We start from the raw sequence: 19893 nt of genomic DNA, 5'->3' as shown, positions 1-19893 counted from the left end.
CTGGGTGTCCTTATCTGTACAGTGGAGGTGGTGCTGCTCCCTTGGGGGGCGGTGGGGGGAGGCTTCTGGGATCTCAGGAGCAGGGCCCACTGCAGGAGTTGGGTAGGCACACCCCAACCTAGCCTGAGGCAGCAGGGGAGCAGGGAGAGTGATCCAGGCTGAGGACATTGCCTGGACAGATGCCCAAGACTCCCGGAGGCTCGGGTTCTAAGACTGCATAGGGTCTGATCATGAGGCAAGATTCTTCCCCCAAAAGACCAATCCTTTGGGAGTGAGGGTGGCCCACTGCGCTTGAGTTGTTACAGGTCTGCTGCTACAGGGCTCACTCTGTATTCTAGGACCAAAAAGTACTGTTTGAAATAGACACACTTAGCACAGAGGACCCCAATCAGTGTTATACAGAATGCTGGGGCGGGGGGAGGCAAAGAAACGCAGATTTAGTCATTACTCCTGAGGGCATGATGTGTGACCTCACAATCTGCAAGTGTTGGATGGGGACAAGCAAGTGTTCTTTGGTTTCTGGACACTCCAGGAGGTAAGTGTTGGGGACACTCACACTCACACTCCTACAAGATCAAGTTTTTCAATCCAACTGTCGGAGCGCCTGGGTGGCTCAGTCAGTTAAGCATCTAATGTTGGCTTAGGTCACGGTCTCAGGGTCCTGGGGTCAAGTCCCACTTGTGCCTTCTATCTCATTATCTTTTAAAAATAAATACAAAAGAAAAATAAACCAACTGTCTGAATGTTATGCCAATGGACACTTCTGTCTTAGAATAAAATTTCTAAGGATAGCATCATGCACTTAGCCAATGGACCCAGAGAACAGTTGGCCCTGAGAGCGAGCAGACCCTGACGTCAAAGATGCAGATGAAGAACTTGGTTTTTGTGGGGGGTTTTGCAAAGTATGAGTGAAAAAGAATGGCTCTAAATAGATCCTGTGGGGATCCCTGGGTGGCGCAGCGGTTTGGCGCCTGCCTTTGGCCCAGGGCGCGATCCTGGAGACCCCGGATCGAATCCCACGTCGGGCTCCCGGTGCATGGAGCCTGCTTCTCCCTCTGCCTATGTCTCTGCCTCTCTCTCTCTCTCTCTCTGTGTGACTATCAAAAATAAATAAAAAATAAATAAAAATTAAAAATAAATAAAAATATTTAAAAAAAAATAGATCCTGTGCAATATGTTATTAAATTCGAAACTGTTGGGACGCCTGGGTGGCTCAGTAGTTGAGTATCTGCCTTTGGCTCAGGTAGTGATCCCAGGGTGCTGGAATCAAGCCCCACATCAGGCTCCCTGCATGGAGCCTGCTTCTCCTTTTGCCTATGTCTCTGCCTCTGTGTGTGTGTCTCATGAACAAATAAAATCTAAAAAATAAAAAAATTTGAAACTGTGACCCAATGAATGGGTGAAAATTGTTTACCTAGATCCCCTAAAGGCTTATCCAGGTTAGCATGAGCTTGCTTTGAGCTCTCTTCACTGGGAAAGTGCAGGGCCTGGAGCCTGCCAAGTGAGGGAAGAACCAGACCACCTGGAGCCCCAAACAGGGGGACTCTCCCAAGACCGGTGCTTTGGAAGATGCTGAGGAATGGGCTGAAGGGGGCCAGGCTGGGCTATGGATGAGGGAGCCACATGTGGAGGCTTCGCTGCCTCCTGGGAGGAACTGGTGTGCCCTGGACTCAGAGCCACCTGGCAGGTGGGAGAAGATAGATATTTCAAAGATGTTTATCAAGTATGAAGTAGAGTCAGCTAGGATTGGGGAGCAGACTGAATGGGACAGGTCAGGCTGCCTGAAGGTGGGAATGGGTGGGGGGTGCTGTCAACAGGGGTGAAGACATCAAGTCCACTTGGGGCCCAGGGAACCCCCAGGGCTCACCAGACAGCCCCTTTCCTCTCTCCTCCCTGGAAAATCCCTGCTGGATTCTGTCCAGCTTGCTTGTTCCCTTCAGCTGCATCTAGTCGACTTCATACCTACCTGTTGGGTTCTCGTTTCTTAGCTATTCTATTTTTCACTGTTGATTTATTTTAAAATCTTCCAGATCTCACTTGAGTTTCCTGCCTCCTACAGATACTTTCAAGTTTGTCTTTTATTTCCTTTAAACAGTAAAACAATTTACTCTGTGCCTGATCATTCCAGTATCGTCCAGTATGCATGGGTCTGCTCCACTGCCTGCTTTCTTTCTGATGGTTCTCAGTCATGGTGCCTTCTGCACCGGGCCATCTCGGTCTGTATTTTATGCACAGTAATTTAAAAACTACTTACACAGGGCCCCCTGGGTGGCTCAGTTGCTAAGCATCTGCCTTCGGCTCAGGTCATGATCTCAGGGTCCTGGGACTGAGCCCTGCATTGGGCTCCCTGCTCGGCAGGGAGTCTGCTTCTCCCTCTCCCTTGCTTGTGTGCTATCAAATAAATAAAACCGTCAAAGAAAATGTACACAAGTAACTGAAGTCTCAGAGGAAGTTTCCTCCAGACATTTGTTTGCTCTTACCACATACCTGGGGTGAAGTCAACGTAACTGAATGTCAAGGTTCTGCGGACCCAGGGCAGGGATCCAAACCCAAGCTCAAGCTCATGGGAGGACAGAGAGTTCTGATTCACCCTGACCCTGAGGACGTGGCCATTCTGCATCTCCACTTTGTGAACCAAGGAAGTCAACTCCCTACCCTGGGCCAGTCAGTCCTTGGCGGTGACCTGTGCCCATCTCATTCCCACAAGGCCGCCAAACACCCAGCTCAGTCTGCAGCTCTATCTTTCAAAGCAAGACACTGTCTGATTCAACAGGGAGTGGAGGCGACGGAGGCTTAGGAAGGGCACACTGGCCTATTCTCAAGGGCTGAGGGCAGAACCAGAGCCAGCCAGGACCATACCAGGGTCAGAGGGACCTGTAACTGAACTATAGGCCATGAGGTCCCCTCAGACACTGGTAGGAAATGTCACACAGGTTGTTTAAACCCCAGGTGTGCGGGTTGGAAAGTACTAGATGTCTTGGAGATGCTTATGCTTTTATGGTGTTAACCACATCCCTGCCCCTCAGGGTCACAGGTCCCCCATGGCCACCCCTCCCCCACCAGTCTCCTCATGAGCTCAGGCAACAGGTGCTCAAGCTGCCAGAGTTCAAGATTTTATTTTAAAACAATAGTAAACAATTTCATTGATTTTTCTTAAATCAAACCACCTCACACTTGGCTTGTCTCAGGCAAAAAGTACAAAATAAAAATAAGAAAGGAAGGGGAGGAAAATGTAGGGACTGACCAACCTTCCCCAGAAATAGGCCCCTGGTCCTGGCATCTGGAATGGCTTTTGGAGACTGTCTTTAACAAATGAGAAAAGAAAGCACCAAAATATTGTGCTTCAGCAGCAGATTAGGAACCTCCACAAAGAAAAAGGGTTGAGGGGGGAGGGAATACAGGTCCCAAGCAGCCTGGTTCAGTTCTAAAACTTCCAAGGAGTCTGGAAGCATCTCTTACTCCATTTGAGAGTGACTTAAGAGATTGGGCTCCTTCAGGAGTAGCCGCCCTCCACACTGGACAGTGGGGATCTGTGCACCCATACCCCGGACACAGGCTTAAGGATGCCTCAGCAAGTGCCCAGGCTCTGGGAGGGTGTCGAGAGGACAAGGGAGTGTTCAGAGCGAGGGGAAAGAAGGGGAGGGGTTGGGGAGAGAAGGAGAGGGGAGGGAGGGGAGGGCAGAGACATTAGGTACCCACAGCTCTGCTCCCCTCACTGGCTCCTGGTTCCTCTGCACTTTGTTTGGGTGGAGTTGACAGCTAACTGCTACTGGATGGCAGGACAAAAAAAGAGCTGTAAACAGCCTGGGTTTGCTCACCCACATGTGCAGGCTCTTTTGTCAGAAGGGGACCATTGTCTTGGGGACAGGGGACCAGAGAAAGCCCTTGTGGTGCAGGGTCGATTCGGGGTAGAGCACAATGATAGCAGCCGCCAGATGCGCACTCTCTCGGGGCTCTGCCCCCCAGACAAGGAAACACTGAACAAGGTTCTGGAATGGCATTGGTGGCTGGGAGGGCGCTCCCCTCCTCCTGGGCCCCCAGGCCACCTCTCTAGCCCAGGGAAAGGCAGTCTGTCCCCTGGGCCCAGGGCAAAGGGCCTGGGAAGCTGACCTTGGCCCCTCCTCTGTACGTAGGGCAACCACGGCCGAGCAGGCAGGCCCTCCTGGCCCCATCTCCAAAAGCCCGTCCGCCTTGACAAAATCAAAAAATAAATAGTGTGTATTTTTCACGCCACCTGGATTTCCTGGCCCTGTGACCAGAGGTGTGAGCCCTCCTCCTCTACACCACGCCCCGGTGCCTACGCCAAGGGCACTTTCCGCCCAGCTAGGGGTGGGCAGCAGCACAGCGAGGGTCTCTGGCCGTGTGGCCCCCTGGCAGCAGGCCCTCCAGGGTCCTGGGCTGAGGGGCTGGCTCGGCCCTTTGGTCCACCTTGTTCGTTAAAATTAAAATAAGAAAAAAAAGGCTCCACTTGGTGACTTGGGTCTGTAGAGGTCTCTGCTTCGTCCCTCTGACTGTCATTCTGTCCATCCTGCAAGACATCACGCAGGCCAGGTCTGGACTCATCAGTCACTGCAATTTCGTCCCCAGCTTACGCTGTCTGTTCCTACAAAGTGGGGGAGGGGGTATCAAATGAGGAACTCCTGGCATGCAGTGATCCAGGCACTCAGCTGTCCCTGCCCTAGCCACAGTGCCATCAAAATGGGTGACTGCCTACCCCAGTAGCCCCAGTGATTGGCTCAAATGGGGCCAACTAGAGCTCCCTGCCCTGGGACCTGGGATTTGAGACCCAGAGAGGATCAAGGTCTCCAGCTGGGCCTGTAACCCACCACGTCTCAGTCCTGGAGTTCAGGAACACAGCCATGAGACTGGGGAAGAGGAGGGCTCAGGATGAGAGACCTGAGACCAGAGGGACCCAGTTGGAATCCAGCTAATTATGGGGATTACAGATTATGGGGATTACCTGCCCAGCATGAGCAGGGTTCTGTTATCATTAATGTGACAACGGACAGGACAGTTCTCCACCTGGAGGTATGCATGCAAAGCCAGAACTGCTGACGGAGGTTATACAGAGGATCTGAGTATCTGGTTGGGGGTATGGCTATATCCACGATGGGCCCAGAAACCTGAGGCAAGCAGGTATAATCTCCCCCATTTTCTAGAGGGGCTGGCTAAGTTTCAGAAAGAAGAATGAATGGACTTGTCTAGAGTCCCATTTAACAAGTAGAAAACTAAGCCCACAGGTCCCACGGGATGTGGCCTCTGCCTCATCCCCTGCTCTGTCCCCTTGTTCCCTGGGCTCCAATCATAGCAGCTTCTGTCTGTCTGGTGGACTCACCAACCTCTGTCTTAGATGCTCTGTGGGTGCTGTTCTCTCTGTGGAGAGCTCTCTCCCTGCCCAACCCAACCTCAACAGACCCACTCTTTCTCCAGGCTCAGGTCCACGGCCCACAGGGCAGCTAGCAAAACCACCACCCCCTGCCCCCATCAGGATCCTGTCACAGCTCTCAGGCCCAGGACACTGATCACACAGACAGGTGCTTCATTCCTCATGTCTCCCCTGCCTGCCATGACCGTCTCTCTCTGTGCTACCCGCAAGCCTGGCACAGAGCACCTGCATGTGGAAATTTTGGTAGATGAAGGCAACTGGTGGCCAGCCAGGTGGGGCCAGGTGGGGCAGGGCGCCTGGGCCAGCTGGGGCCCTTTCTTCAGTAATGGGATTGCCTGCCCTAACCTCCTCAAATCCCCTTTCCTCATGGATCCAGGGCTTTACTCGTAAGCTCATTAGGATAATTTGGACCATGATGCAGACACATTTCCCCGATGCTGCGACACCTGGCCCCAGCATTCTTCTCATCAGCATGTCAGGAAACCTCCCAGGCTTGCTCTGGAGCCTGACCTCAACTCAGCTCCGCCTCAGAACCTGCGGAGAAAGCTGGCCTTCCCCAGCCCAGTTGGCACTGCACCCAGGATTTGGGGTGAGTAGAAAGGGAGAGCTGAGTCAGAAGGCTCCAAAGCTCAGCTTTGTCCCGACTTGCTCTGCATCCCTGGGCAGCCCCAACTCCCTGTGCCTCAGTTTTCCCATCTGTAGGAAAACATCTGGACGAAACAACCCCAAGGGGGGTCCACATACAGACACCCTGAGAATCTCGGCTGCCCAGCTTTCTGGTGTTGGGCCACAGGGGCTAAAACACAGCTCTGGGCCAGACAGCCAGGTTCCCTACCCGGCTCCCACATCCACCATTGGCAAGTCCCAGTCAAGTGATTACTCCTCTCTTCTCTGACCTTGTTTCTCAACTGTAAAATGGGGCCCAGGGAAGGTTCAATGAGGTAGTGCAAGAAAAATGCTTAGGCAAGTGGCTGGCTATTGGGGAGCCCTCCAAAAAGGGGTACAGTGGCCGCCGTGGGGTTCTCCCTCACTGAGCCAGGCCCCAGTGTCTCCTGGCCCCTAACTCACCTGGCTTCTGCCCGGGTTACTGTGTACTCAAACCAGAGTACGTTGGGAATGAGGCTCGTGTCTCGGATTAGGAAGAACTCAGAGATAGGCCTGAAGAAACAGACATCCGGAAAGCCAGGACCACATCAGGGCATGAGCCTGTCACCAAGCCAGATTCCCCCACCAGTGCCCAGGGCTGGCAATGCACCCTCCCCCCATTGTTCAGAGAGCCTTTGCCTGGCTTGTGACCCAGGAGCCACTGAGAAACCCAGACATGTCACCTGTGCAACACCCAGGCAGGGGCACTGCCCCATGGTATGTACAGCTCAGCAGGCCTTAGGCTGCTTCCTAAGTCCCTGAAAGCCTAGGTGTGGAGAGGCTGGCCCCTTGGCTTCTGGGCCTGAAGAAACCCCTGGGGGAGGAGGACGCCGAGCAAGCAGGGCCTTCAGCTCATGCCCGCTGGAGGCTGGGACACCAGCGCCCTCCCAGGAAGCTGGAGGCTGGGGGCAGAGATGGGTGGGGCAGCCACAGGGCCAGGAGGCGGTTACCAGGCTGCTATCCTAGGGAACAGCGGGGTGAGGACCTCCTGGGTGAAGGCGAACCAGGCGACGGCCATGAGGCTCCCAGCAATGCCCCCATAGAGCACCTGGCTCCAGGTGTGGTACAGCAGGTAGACCCTGGGCCAAGGATAGAGGAAGGTTCATGAGACCCAGTGGGCACAGGCCTGCACGATCCCCCCGTGCCCAAGCACTGGCTTCCCAGGGACCTGTGGGTGCACATGGGGAGACACATGCAGAGAGGACAAATTCCTGTGAACACATAGCCTCCGATCTACTTCCAGAAGGAGCTGCTCCTTCCAAACACAGAAGTGAAAGGATGGTTCGGCTGGGATTTGCCTCCCTTCTGTCCAGCCTTCAGCTGAGTCTGTCTGCAAGAAGCTCCTCCAGGACACTGGGAACAGATGGCTGATGTGTGCAGGTGTCCCCAGAACCTTGGGCTTGGCCAGGAGGAGAGAGCAAGGACCAGGCTGGAAGGGGGAGCGGACCTCTAGCCCTTTAACATGAGAGGCCTAGGACCCCCTTCCCAGCTCTGCTCTATACGCTCTGGGACTCGGGTCCATACAGAGGTCCAAACAGGGACCACAAATCCAGCAAGACCCCATGGGCAGGGTGGGGGTAGGGCTCTCCCTCCCTCCATACCTGCTATAGGAGACTAGAAAGGCCGCGGTGAGGAGACCCAGGGAGAGCACGTGCCTCCACAGCAAGTCCAGGAACCTGGCGTTGTTTGTTTGGTGCATTCTGGGAAAACAGGCCTGTCAGACGGCCTCAGCCCACAGCCTGGAGCCCAGGCCTCCCAAGCAGCCCCTGGTCCCATCCAAATGCTGCCTGGGCAACTTCTCCTTGGCTGCAGCTCCTCCCAACCCTGAGGGAGGCCAAGCCCCAAGGGTGTCCAAAGAGCTGAGAGTGAGTCCCTGGCAGAGGCCAGCCTGGGCCAAGTCAGGGTCACCCAGATCAGGGGAGAAGCTCACCTTAAATACAGGAAAAGGAAGGAATAGACGGAGAAGAACCACATAAACTGGGAATGGCTGGAGGGCATTCCGTACTTGGTGCCCACTGCCATGTGGGGGCCTAGGAGAGAGAACAGAGCAAGATGGGAGGATGCAGGCCTCCCAGTGACATCCCGACCAGGGGCACCCCCCCGGACCCTGCAGCCCAGGACCTACCTCCACAGGGCCGTGGCTCCTGGATGACGTGTTTGATCAGCCAGTTGACCCCCTCGTTCAGTGCCAGGCCCCCGAGGAATGAAATCTGCCAGGAAGATGTGCGGTCAGCTGGGCCTCTGTGTGCCTGCTGGCTGCCACCCACGCCCAAAGACTGTAGCATCTGACTGAACTTCCCAGCCCAACCAGTAAACACCCTGGAACCAGTCAGGAAGCACCACAAACTTCAAGAAAGGTGGAGACAGGGCAGGGAAAGGAAAGCATCCAGGACGAAATGGTGCAATGCCCCCTCCCGGTGGGGGGAATTGGAGGAGCAGAGGAGGGACAGCCAGGGATGTATTCACTCACCGTATGTAGCTCCCGCTTGAATATGATGAGGGTCACGAAACCAACAATGACGAATACAGGGCTGAGGCTCAGGTAGGCAAGGAGGTGGCCAGAGAGATCACCTGGGGTGAGTAGGGGGGCAGGGGGGCACAGGGAAACAAGATAAGGACAGAGCACAGCAATCAGAAGAGGGGCTAGCACCTAGCAGGTCAAGTGGGGCCTGAGCCAGAAAGGAAGGCCCAGAGGGCAGACCAGACAGCTGTGGATGCCTTAGTCTACAGGTGACCATACCAATTCAGCCATGGGCTGAGCCCTAATATTCATGGATCATAAGGGTTTTTTTGTTTGCTTGTTTTTTGTTTTTTGTTTTCATAGATCATAAGTTTTAAGCTGCCTTCACTGGCCTCATTCTATAAATGAAGAAAGAGTCCCACAGGGGCTGTGTGACTTGTCTGAAGTCACACAGCTAGAAGAAGTGAAGTCTGGCCTAAAATCCAAGTGGCCCACTCTGGCCTAGTCCAGATAGTAAACCCATAACCCTGCCAAAGCAGGAATTTGAATCTGGCTTGGTCTGACTTTAGAGGCCAGGCCCTGTGCCAGGAGGCATCCCGGGGCACATGGGTGCCTCTGGAGCACAGTGCTGTGCTGAGGCTGCCCCAGCCAAGCTCTGGGCCTCCAACAGAACCCAGGTGTCTCTGGAGACCACAGAGTCTGACAGCGACCAAGTGAGGGGAGGCTGCTTTGCCCAACAGGCAGCCTCTCATTGGCAAGAAATTGGCTACCTACTACCTGCTTTTTACCCTCCTAACAGGCCCGGAAAGGAGGCTGTGCAGGCACCAGGAGCCCCTCTGAGAGCTGAGGACCCTGAAGCCTCTTCAGTAAGGACACGTTCCCTCTTGGTTAAGGGCAGGGCTGACACTAAGTCCAAAGACTGCCTCCACCCTTAAGAGACAGGGCAGCTGTGTGGCCGCTCTAGGGTCAGAGGGCATGCATGGCTCATGGTTCAGCTCCTGTGCCAGGGAAAAGGGGCTATTAGCACTCAAGTCCTACAACTGTGGGAGCTTGGATGCGGCAAGGCCAGCTCAGCTCCTGGCACCCAGGACGCTTCCACGTTGGGAGAACTCAGCATGGGAAATGGCCCACAACACCAGCCTGGCCTCACACAGGCAGCAGGAAGGTGCCCACGCAGGGCTAAGCCCAGATTCCAGGCTGAAGAGATGGTCACATACCTGGCCTTACTCACATCTACCCACAGTAGGACTGGCTGAGAACCTGCATGGGGGAAGGAGCCAGCAACCTAGGTTCAAGTGCCACTGCTGCCCCAGGCCCACTGGCTAGGTGACACTGGGTGAGACCTTTCCCTTTCCTAGTCCTCTGTCTCCTCATCCACATGATGGCCTGGCCCCTTTCAGCTCTAAGATTCTGGGGCTTTTGGCTGCCCAGCTAATGTTCCGAGCACTGGGTTGTGAGGACAGGGAGAAGCTGGTGCCCCCAAACCTTGGGCCATCTCCATGGCCTGTCCCATAACCAGCGCTACCCTTGGGCCTTCCTGCAGATGCTGTAGAGGCTCTGGCCTCTCCACTCTCTAATAATCTAAGTCCCTCCATGGCTCCCTCTGCCCTTGGGATGAGTCCTACCCCAGGCCAGCTCATCAGGTCCTGCACAGTCCTGGCCCTGCTTCCTTCCCACCTTTGCTCCAGTCCCCAGGAACAGAACTCTAGTTCCCTGAATGCTCCCTGCCCTGTCCCACTTCTGGACTTTGCACACACAGGCTTCCCCAACTGAGATGCTGTCTGGGTTAATGCAACATAAATTAAGTAGCCACCACAGTGGCAAAAAAAAAAAAAAAAAAAAGACATATTCCTAGCATTGCAGAGCTCTCAGTCTGTGGTGGAATCTATAACCAGGGCATCACTAATGATGCACTCATATGTGGCTATGGGGCCGGTATCTTTCTCTCCCTCTACACAGCAGGCTCCAGGAGAGCTGGGACGGGGTCCCTACACCCTGCTCAATCTCCCAAGCCCAGCCCAACACCTGGCACTCAACTAGGCTTAAAAACAATGCTAGGGGATCCCTGGGTGGCGCAGCGGTTTGGCGCCTGCCTTTGGGCGCAGGGCGCGATCCTGGAGACCTGGGATCGAATCCCACGTCGGGCTCCCGGTGCATGGAGCCTGCTTCTCCCTCTGCCTATGTCTCTGCCCCCCTCTCTCTCTCTCTGTGACTATCATAAATAAATAAAATTTTTTTAAAAAATGCTAAAAAAAAACCAAAACAATGCTACATGAGTAAAGAAGGGAAGAAGCAAGGATTGGTGTAGTGAGGGGTACAAAAGGGGCCACAGAAGAGTTAGCAGGTGACTTGACCTTGAACAAGGCCCCCAGGCTCACCCAGGCTCCTCCTCCAGGTACTCACAATCCCTGCAAAGAGCCCCTTGTCACACCCTGTGTCATGCTGCTCACAAATGCCAGGTTCCTTCTTCTGGTTTGTGAGCACTCAGAGAAACTAAGCTACTCTGAGGCCAGGGAGAGGAAGTCTGAAAATGCTGAGGCCTTCCAATCCCTTCCCCTCTTCAGCCCTTGGTTTCCCTCCTGTAAAGTGGGGTATTTTGTTTGTTTTGGTTTTTTTTATAGTCCATAAGGCAGGGAGTGTACGGGCCTGTTCACCATTCTAAACCCTGAGCTAGCCCAGGGCCTAGCACTCAGGAGGTGCTCATTGAATACTGGCTGAACAAATGAGGCATAAATGAGGCATAAATGAGGCGGGCAGGCAGGGTGAAGGCCTGGCAGGGCTGCCCCACCCCCTGCATAACCCAGAACACCTAGGGTCAAAGTTCCCTGGCATCTCTGTGCCAGAAAGCAGCGTGAACAGGCCAGTTCTGGGGCAACCAGGGCTCGGTGAGGGGCCTCCAGGCTCACCCAACACTCAACCATCCTACCCTGGGAGGGTGAGGTGGGCCTGAGATGGTTCTTGAAAGGTGAGCTAATATTCACTGCAGTTACATACTGAATGCTTACTGTGTGCCAGGCATCGCACTCAGCATTTCTCATACCACCTGTAATCTGTTTCTCACATCAACACTACAAGGAAGGCACTGTGATCATCCCACTTTAGAGATGAACCAACTGAGGAACAGAGAGGTGAAGTCACTTGCACCAGGCCTCAGCCTCAACTGGAGCCCAGGCACCTCTGACCCTAAGGCCCGAGCTCTCACCACTCTACTAGCCTCCAGAACGGTTGCTAAAGGACTTCTCAGCCGGAAAAACCTGCACTTCTAGAGATGGGTCTGATTGGGAAACTCCAAAAGTCAGATGCTAGGGGCTGCCAGTCACCTGACCCGGCCCCCTCTGTTGTGGAGCAGTTCCCTGCTCAGGGCGTGGCACAAGTACTCTAACAACGAATAGCTGCCCGGCCTCGGTTTGCACACTCCCAGCAGTGGGGAGCTCTTTGCAGCCCAAAGACGCTGTCTGAAGGAAAGAGGCACTCCCTGCATGCCTAGGAGGGAGCCTGGCCTCTCGGCCTCCAGGGCCCCAGAGAAGAAGGGCTCGGGTCCAGGCCAGTCATCCCTTGCCGCCTCACGCAGACCCCAGCCCCATTACAGCCCACCCGCGTTCCCGGACCCGGGAGGCGGCCCGGCCGCGCAGCCGCAGAGTGCGCGAGCGAGCCGCTCACAATTTCGCCCAGCTCATCGCCGCACCATTGCGCCTGCGCGGCGCGCGCGCCGGCCGAGCCCCTCCAAGGCTCACTATTTGACAGTTCCCACCCCGGCCCCCCGGCGCCCCCGCCGCGGGCTGGCGCGGGCCGGAGCGCCCGGGGATGACAGGCCAGCCCCAGGAAGGCGTCCTCCGAGACGGGGCCGCCTTTTACCTGTAGGATATTCGACGTGGGTGAGGGTCACCGGCCGCCATGAAGCGGGGAGCGAGCACTGTCCGTCCGCTGCCATCTTACCCGGAGACCGGGCTTCGCCGAGTAGCCAATGGGGAGCCAGGGGGGCGGTGGTCCTGACCTATCACGCCGGGGAGGCGCCGCGTGCCCAATCGGAGGCCGATACAGGTAGCGGCGCAGCCATTTAGCGTGCGGGCCCTGAGGCTGACCCGAGCGGCGAATCAGAGAGCGGGGCCCCGGAGCATGCGAGCCGACCGCGCCGGCGTCCAATCCGGGGCGAGCACAGGTAGGAGCCTGGCCAATCAGAGGAGAGGAGGGTTCCAGCGCACAACAGAGAACAGAGCAGCCAGTCACAAGGTGAAGCGGGCTCACAGAGTGAGCGGCACAGGCCAATCAGGCGCTAGCTTGGGGGGCGTGTTGAAGTTTGGTGGGAGCTTCGGTTTGCCTGGGACCTGCGCAGAGTGGACGCGGCCTCTGCGGTGCCCCCAGCCTGGCCGCGGTCGGCGGGAGTTGGGCGCTAGTCAGAACGCACGTTCGGGTCTGAGCCGACCCACTTTTAGTTATGAGTAAACTGCGGCCAAAGACCGACCCTTGTGTTAAAGTGTGTGGGGTGGAGGAGGGACCCCCGGAGGGGCGGGGGTGAGGACAGTCGGCGCCCTAAGTGCTTTGCGGAGTGGAGGGCGGCCTGACTGAAGTTGGGACAGACTCCCTCCTTCTTTCCTTCAATTCACTCATTCAGATGTTTTGATTCAGTCACGTTTATTTTGCTTCTTGGGATCTTGGCATCTTGGGAGTGTTTTAAAGGAGAAGCCTGTTTGCCACCTACACCTCAGTTTCCCGGAAACATTCCTCCCAGTGGCCGCAGGGCCCTGCGTAAACAGCCACACCTTCCCACCCCCCTCCCCGCCTCCTGCCGCCGCTGTCCCTGCGGCTAGATTGAATTACTCAGTCCAGCCAGGAGGCCCTGCCTGCAACGCCTCTCCGCTCCTGTCCCACTTGGCCTCGCCAAGTCTAGCTCGAGTGTCTTTTCTCACCTAGAATCTGTTTCCATGGCCAGGTGAGAGGCCTCCCCTGGGTTCCCAGTTGCATCTCTTCTTCTTCTCTTTTTTAAAACTTTTTTATTCGTGACAGACGCAGAGAGAGGCAGAGACAGAGGCAGAGGGAGAAGCAGGCTCTGGATGTGAGACTCCCTCCCAGAACCCCGGGATCACCACCTGAGGCAAAGGCAGGTGCTGAACCACTGAGCCACCCAGGTGCCTCTGCATCTCCTCTTCTTCTTCCTTCTTCCTCTTCCTTCTTCCTTCTCCTTCTCCTTCTTCTTCCTTCCTTTCTTTCTTCTTCTTTCTCCTTCTTCTTTCTTTTCTTTTTCTTCTTCTTTCTTTTCTTTCTTCTTTCTTCTTTCTTCATTCTTTCTTCTTCCTTTCTTCTTTCTTCTTCTTTCTTCTTTTCTTCTTCTTCCTTCTTCTCTTCTTCTTCTTCTTCTCTTCTTCTTCTTCTTCCTTTTCTTCTTCTTTTTTTTAAATTTATTTATTTATTCATGATAGACATAGAGAGGGAGAGAGGCAGAGACACAGGCAGAGGGAGAAGCAGGCTCCATGCCAGGAGCCCGACGTGGGACTCGATCCTGGGACTCCAGGATCGCGCCCTGGGCCAAAGGCAGGCGCCAAACTGCCGAGCCACCCAGGGATCCCCTGCATCTCCTCTTCTACCTCTGCACTGGCCACAGCAGACCATTACTGGTTCCTTATCTGTCTCCCAATAAGCAGTCTCCCATGCAGCACCAAGAGCAGCTTGTAGAAGTGCAGGTTCCTGGGCCCCACTGTGGCCTAGCTTGATCCAGTAGATCTGGGTTGGAGCCGTGGAGTCTGCATTCCTACGTGCTCTGGGGGTTGTGACGAAAGTAGGTCCAGCCATGCGGAGAAGCCTGGGCAACATGAAGACAGGGCCTGTTACATATTTGAGTCTGGCCCAGACCAGTGCTAGCACACATACCTGATAAACAGCATAAGTTCTTTTGAGAAGTGAGAATAAAGCAGAGGGTTTCACCGACCAGAGATGCTCACTCTGCCACAACCATGGGAGCCACAACCATGGCTTGAGCTGAGGAGTCGGGGTGGGGGGGTGGGGGGCAGTACAGATGGTGGTGACTCAACCCACCAGCAAGCCAGGAGGGCCCCAGGCCCTCCCAACTGTACTCAGCTACCACCCAGCCCAGCCTGGACTTGTCTGGATCAGCTGATCCCATCTCATTGTCACCTGCCCTCAGCTCCCTCAGGCACTGCCATTATTAGCCTGTGAGAAGCAGGAGGTGTGAGGAGTGGGCTGTGAGTTTCCCAGAATAATTCCCTGGCACAGGGCAGCCATCCTGACCCGGTCTGCTTTGCCCCTCCTTGGTTGGCAACCATTTTACTGATGAGCAAATAGGCCTAGAGATGCAGAGCCCTGAAACCCAGGCCTGACTCCAGAGTCCTCTCACCCCAGGGAGAGTGTTCTGGAGGAAGAGACAGGGACAAGGAACTATAAAATGAGAGGGTGAGGGACTCCTGGGTGGCTCAGCAGTTTAGCGCCACCTTCAGTCCAGGGCATGATCCTGCAGTCCCAGGATGCAGTCCCGCGTCAGGCTCCCTGCATGGAGCCTGCTTCTCCCTCTCTGTGTCTCTCATGAATAAATAAATAAAACCTTAAAAAAAAAAACAAAAAAAAACACGAGAGGGTGTTATCCAGACTGGCATTTTCCTGACAAAGGGAACAGCATAAGCAAGTGTCCTGTGTGGCTGAGTGGAAAGGGCAAGAGAGAAGGAGGGGACAGCTGCTGGGGAAGGGGGCTGGCAGAGGCCTATCCACCCCAAACTTTGAGGGTCACCAGCAGTGGTGGGGACAGAGCAGAGCTCTGAAGGGAGGGTAAGATTTTATTTATTTATTTATTTATTTATTTATTTATTTATTTATTTATTTGACAGAGAGAGAGAAAGAGAATGAGCACAAGCAGGGGAGAGGGGCAGAGGGAGAGGGAAAGGCAGGCTCCCTTCTGAGCCCCAACCTGGGGCTCAATTCCAGGACTCTGGGATCATGACCTGAGCCAAAGGCAGACACTTAACTGACCAAGCCACCTAAGCACCCAGGGCTTTACTTATTAAACAAATAAAATAAGAAATAACATTCACATAGGAAATTCCAGAAATCAGATGTATACAACTTGATGAAGTTTCACAAACTAAACACATCTGTGTAAGCAGCCCTCAGACCAAGAACCAGGGGCCCAGGAGCCCCATACCCTGAGTCACCCCAGGGTGACCACCATCCCAATTTCTAACACCATCCATTGGATTGGTCTGAATTTCATACTTTCTGTAAGCAGAATCCTACCATAGGTACTTTATTGAATGGAGCTTCTTCCACAAGCATTGGTTTACGAGATTTATCCATGCTGTGGCCCCTTGTTCTCATTTGTTCACTCTCACTGTGCAGCATTCCATGGTGTGAACACATCACACCCTGCACTTTATTTTCCATTCGACTCTCGATGGACATTTGGGGTGTCTCTAGAGTTCGGGGGCTATGAAGAGTGCTGCTCAGAACACCCTCGCGCATACCTTGGGTGTACCAGTTAGGCCATTTCTGATGGAGATGTGCCTGGAATCATGGCAGGGTCCCAGAGGTGGCAGAGATGACAGGTCCAAACTGCCAAGTGAATGAGGGGCTGGGGACTGCAGATGTGCACGCTGCAAGGAGACCCCCAGGAGGCTGTGGGAGCCATCTGCCTCCCTGAGCTGAGAGGTAGACCAGAAGTTCCCTGGTATCGCTCTGAGCAAACTAGGAAGTGCTCCAGTCTTAGTCACTTGCACTATCATCAATCACTACACCCTGCAAGGCAGCCCTGAATGCTTTCAGTTTATATCTGAGGACAGTGAGGCTCTTGACTGTCCCCCCACCCCCATTTGCCAGGCCACTGGGCTAGTGTGTGGCGGAGGCAGGATTCAAATCCAAGTCTGCCTGATGGGCAGGTGCAGGTTCTGAGCCAGCCTGCATCCCGTGAGCCCAACTGCTGCCTTCCTCTTCCCACTTGCCCCAAGGAGTCCTGGGATAAGTCCTGAGCTCCAGGCTTTTCCAGAGCCCCCAGCTGTGCCAGGCAAGGCTGGCCTTTTACTCACTGTGGCCTTTCCTCCAGTGGGGAGTTCACAGACAGGGCAGCCCTCACCTGGACTCGTTTGTGCTCAGAGTCCTTTAGGAAACTCCCTGTCTCTGGGCCTGTTTCCCCAAAACATGTGTGCTGCTGCCCTTTACATGAGATTCATTCGTTTACTTTTGAAACTGAGTTCCCAGGTAGTGCAGGCCCAGGAAGGGGAGTCAGGGCTGAAGAGCGAACATGACCAGTGGTGTGCCACCCTCAAGGAACTCATTTCAATGGAGGCTATGGCATCCTGAAGATGCCAGTTTATTATTTTTTAAGATTTTATTTATTCATGAGACACACATACACACACACACACACAGAGAGAGGCAGAGACACAGGCAGAGGGAGAAGCAGGCTCCATGCAGGGAGCCCATAGTCGGATTCGATCCTGGGTCTCCAGGATCAGGCCCTGGGCTGAAGGCGGTGCTAAACCGCTGAGCCACCAGGGCTGCCCCTTTAGATGCCAGGTTAGAAACACAAATTGTCTTGAGGCACCCGGCTGGCTTAGTTGGTAGAGCATGTGACTCTTGATCTTGGGGTCATGAGTTCAAGCCCCATGTGTGGTGTAGAGATAACTAAAATTAAAAAAAAACAAAAACAAAAACAATGGCTTCAAACTAGAAGTGACATTTTGGTTTCGAAATCTCTGGAAGAGGGCAGCTCGGGTGGCTCAGCGGTTTAGCGCCGCCTTCAGCCCAGGGCCTGATCCTGGAGACCTGGGATCGAGTCCCACGTCAGGCTCCCTGCATGGAGTCTGCTTCTCCCTCTGCCTGTGTCTCTGCCTGTGTGTGTGTGTGTGTGTGTGTGTGTCTCATGAATAAATAATAAAATTTTAAAAACAAAAGATAACAAAATCTCTGGGAGAGGGTGCCTGGGTGGCTCAGTGGTTGAGCATCTGCCTTTGGCTCGTGTCATGATCCTGGGGTTCTGGGATCGAGTCCCACATCAGGCTCCCCACAGGGAGCCTGCTTCTCCCTCTACCTATGTCTCGGCCCCTCTCATTAATAAATAAAATCTTAAAAAAAAAAAAACCCTCTGAGAAGAGCCATTTATTGTCTATCTCCTAGAACAGAAGATTCTAGAAGCCAGGGTCTGGAGTTATAAGCACCATGGTGTCAAGTCCTCAAGACAAATTGTCTGGCTCATCCCTTGTGCTGGTGGCATTTTTTTATTTCCATGGTGGAAATTCTCTCTCCTGTGGCCCCTTTCAAGCTACCATTGTAATGTTCCTGAACAGAGTGGAGAAGAGCTACACAGGCAGCTCTCACACCTGCCACTGCTGGTGCTGTGCCTGGAGCAGTGCTTGGTACACAGCAGGTGCACAATAGATCCTTGGTGAACAAATTAATGTTCTGTCACATTTGTAGGAACATCCTAGGAGCTATTTATATTGTAATTCAAACTACTGTTTATTGAGCACTTGGTGTGAACCAGAAAGGACTTTAAGATCTGACCCTCCACAACCCTCCTCAGGCTGTGTGAGGATGGATCTCATGTAATAGAAGCCCTGAGGCTCATCATGACATGATGTAAATACAGAGGACTCTGAGGTGAACAGAAGGTGTGGATATGGATGTCAGGATGGGTTCAAGAGACCTGGGCTGCCATGGACTCACTGCACACACTAAGGTGGTCACCCCTCCCCTTGCAATCTCCCCTTTGATCAACAAGGGGGTTGGAATCAGCTACTGCTGTGTAACAAGCCAGCCCAAACGTAGTGCCTTAAAACCATCACCATTTTATGGCTCAAGGTTGGCAAATTTAGCTGGGCAGTTCTTCTGGGTCACTCTGGGCCTGTATGGTCCAAGCAGTCTCCTCCAAGTCTGAAAGTTAGCTAGGGCTGTTGGTCAGGGTGCCCACACTCTCCTCCATATGGCCTCCCAAGCCACAGACCCGTTTCCTTCATGGCAGCAGCTACGTTCCAAGAGGGAAGTCCCAAAGCTACAGGGCTCAAGCCTCTGCTTGCATCACGTTACTCTTGTCCCACTGGCCAAAGCAGATCATGCAGCCAAGCCCAGAGCTGATATGGGCGAGGCCCATACAAGGACACAGATTCCAAGAGGCATGGTTTGTGGGGGCCATGATTCTGACAGTCCACCATCTGCCACAGAATGGGCCAGGATTCCCCTCGGCCTTCCCACCTCTGGCCTCTGGGATTCTGAGCTTCCTGGGACATCTTACACTGGGAAGGAAGTGCCCAAAAACTGATTGGGGCTGGGGCCACGGGGGCGGGGGGGGGGGGTGTCAAAAAGACCTAGGAGCCAGCTCAAAGGGCCTCCCGCTGGTCAATTTTGTGACCGTTTGAGCATCAGAATGACTGCAAGCAACTGTAAATTATCAAATAAATCAAAATGAGTGAATCCATTCTGGTGTTCAAAAAAGAAGGTGGAAAACTCACTGCAGAATGCAATTCAGCAACTGGAAAATAAAATACCAAGACATGCCATAAAATGGATGTGATCTCAAAAATACTTTTCTAGGGGTACCTGGGAGGCTCAGCGGTTGAGCATCTGCCTCCAGCTCAGGGCATGATCCCAGAGTTCCAGGATTGAGTCCCACATCTGGCTCCCTTTGAGGAGCCTGCTTCTCCCTCTGCCTATGTCTCTGCCTTCTCTCTGTGTCTCTTATGAATAAATAAAATCTTTAAAAATATATTTTTTCTATATAAAGAAGCTAAGCACAAAAGACCACATATTTATGATTCCATTTATAGGAGATGTCCAGAAAAGGTAGGTTGAGAGAGAAAATAAATGAGGCCCTGGGGGCTGGGGAATTTACTGGAAATGGGCACATGGGGTCTTTCTAGGGTGACGAGACTCTTTCTAAAATGATACTGTGCTTACAGTTGCCCACCTCTGTAAATTTACTTTTAAAAAAAATCATCAAAGTTGGGGTGCCTGGGTGGCTCAGGCAGTTGAATGTCTGACTTTTATTTTTAAAGAATAGTTTTTTAAAATTTTTATTTATTTATGATAGTCACACACAGAGAGAGAGACAGAGACACAGGCAGAGGGAGAAGCAGGCTCCATGCACCAGGAGCCCGACATGGGATTCAATCCCGGGTCTCCAGGATCGCGCCCTGGGCCAAAGGCAGGCGCCAAACCGCTGTGCCACCTGGGGATCCCCTTAAATTCAATTTTCAAAAGAAGGGTTTTTTTGAGTACCTTTCTAAAAAAACCTCCCAAAATCTGACTGCCTGTGAAAACATTTCCAGGTGTGGCCAGCTTTGATCTGGTCCTTTCCTACTCGTCCCAGCCTTTTGCCCCGGATCTCCCAGGCTGAGCCGCTACAGTGACTGAACCTGAGTCTGCACCCCGCCCCCAGAGCTGGCTCAACCCTGGGTCTCACAGATGT

At 53.7% G+C, this 19893-nt stretch overlaps 1 protein-coding gene across 1 annotated transcript; it reads right to left on the bottom strand.

The window, feature by feature from the left end:
* Positions 1-3100: 3100 nt before the first annotated feature.
* On the bottom strand, positions 3101-12523 carry DOLPP1 (dolichyldiphosphatase 1). Its single transcript, XM_041727097.1, has 8 exons — positions 12348-12523; positions 8502-8602; positions 8157-8241; positions 7962-8061; positions 7633-7731; positions 6982-7110; positions 6455-6544; positions 3101-4603 (listed from the first exon to the last, which is right to left on the bottom strand). Exons 1-8 carry the CDS (start codon positions 12421-12423, stop codon positions 4567-4569), a joined length of 717 nt encoding a protein of 238 aa, XP_041583031.1. The 5' UTR covers positions 12424-12523; the 3' UTR covers positions 3101-4566.
* Between the last annotated feature and the right edge of the window lie 7370 nt (positions 12524-19893).

Source organism: Vulpes lagopus, chromosome 12 (assembly GCF_018345385.1).
Source record: "Vulpes lagopus strain Blue_001 chromosome 12, ASM1834538v1, whole genome shotgun sequence".
Classification (NCBI taxonomy): Eukaryota; Metazoa; Chordata; class Mammalia; order Carnivora; family Canidae; genus Vulpes; species Vulpes lagopus.
The sequence above is the reverse complement of the archived record's forward strand: the minus strand, read 5'-3'. Positions and strand labels throughout refer to the sequence as shown.

Bases quoted from the DNA above. Each gene is read 5' to 3' on its own strand.
- DOLPP1 (XM_041727097.1), bottom strand. From the start codon at position 12,423: ATGGCAGCGGACGGACAGTGCTCGCTCCCCGCTTCATGGCGGCCGGTG. The intron at 8,242-8,501 runs GTGAGTGAATAC...TCTTCCTGGCAG, and splicing joins TCAAGCGGGAGCTACATACG to ATTTCATTCCTCGGGGGCCT. The intron at 7,732-7,961 runs GTGAGCTTCTCC...CTGTTTTCCCAG, and splicing joins TTCCTTTTCCTGTATTTAAG to AATGCACCAAACAAACAACG.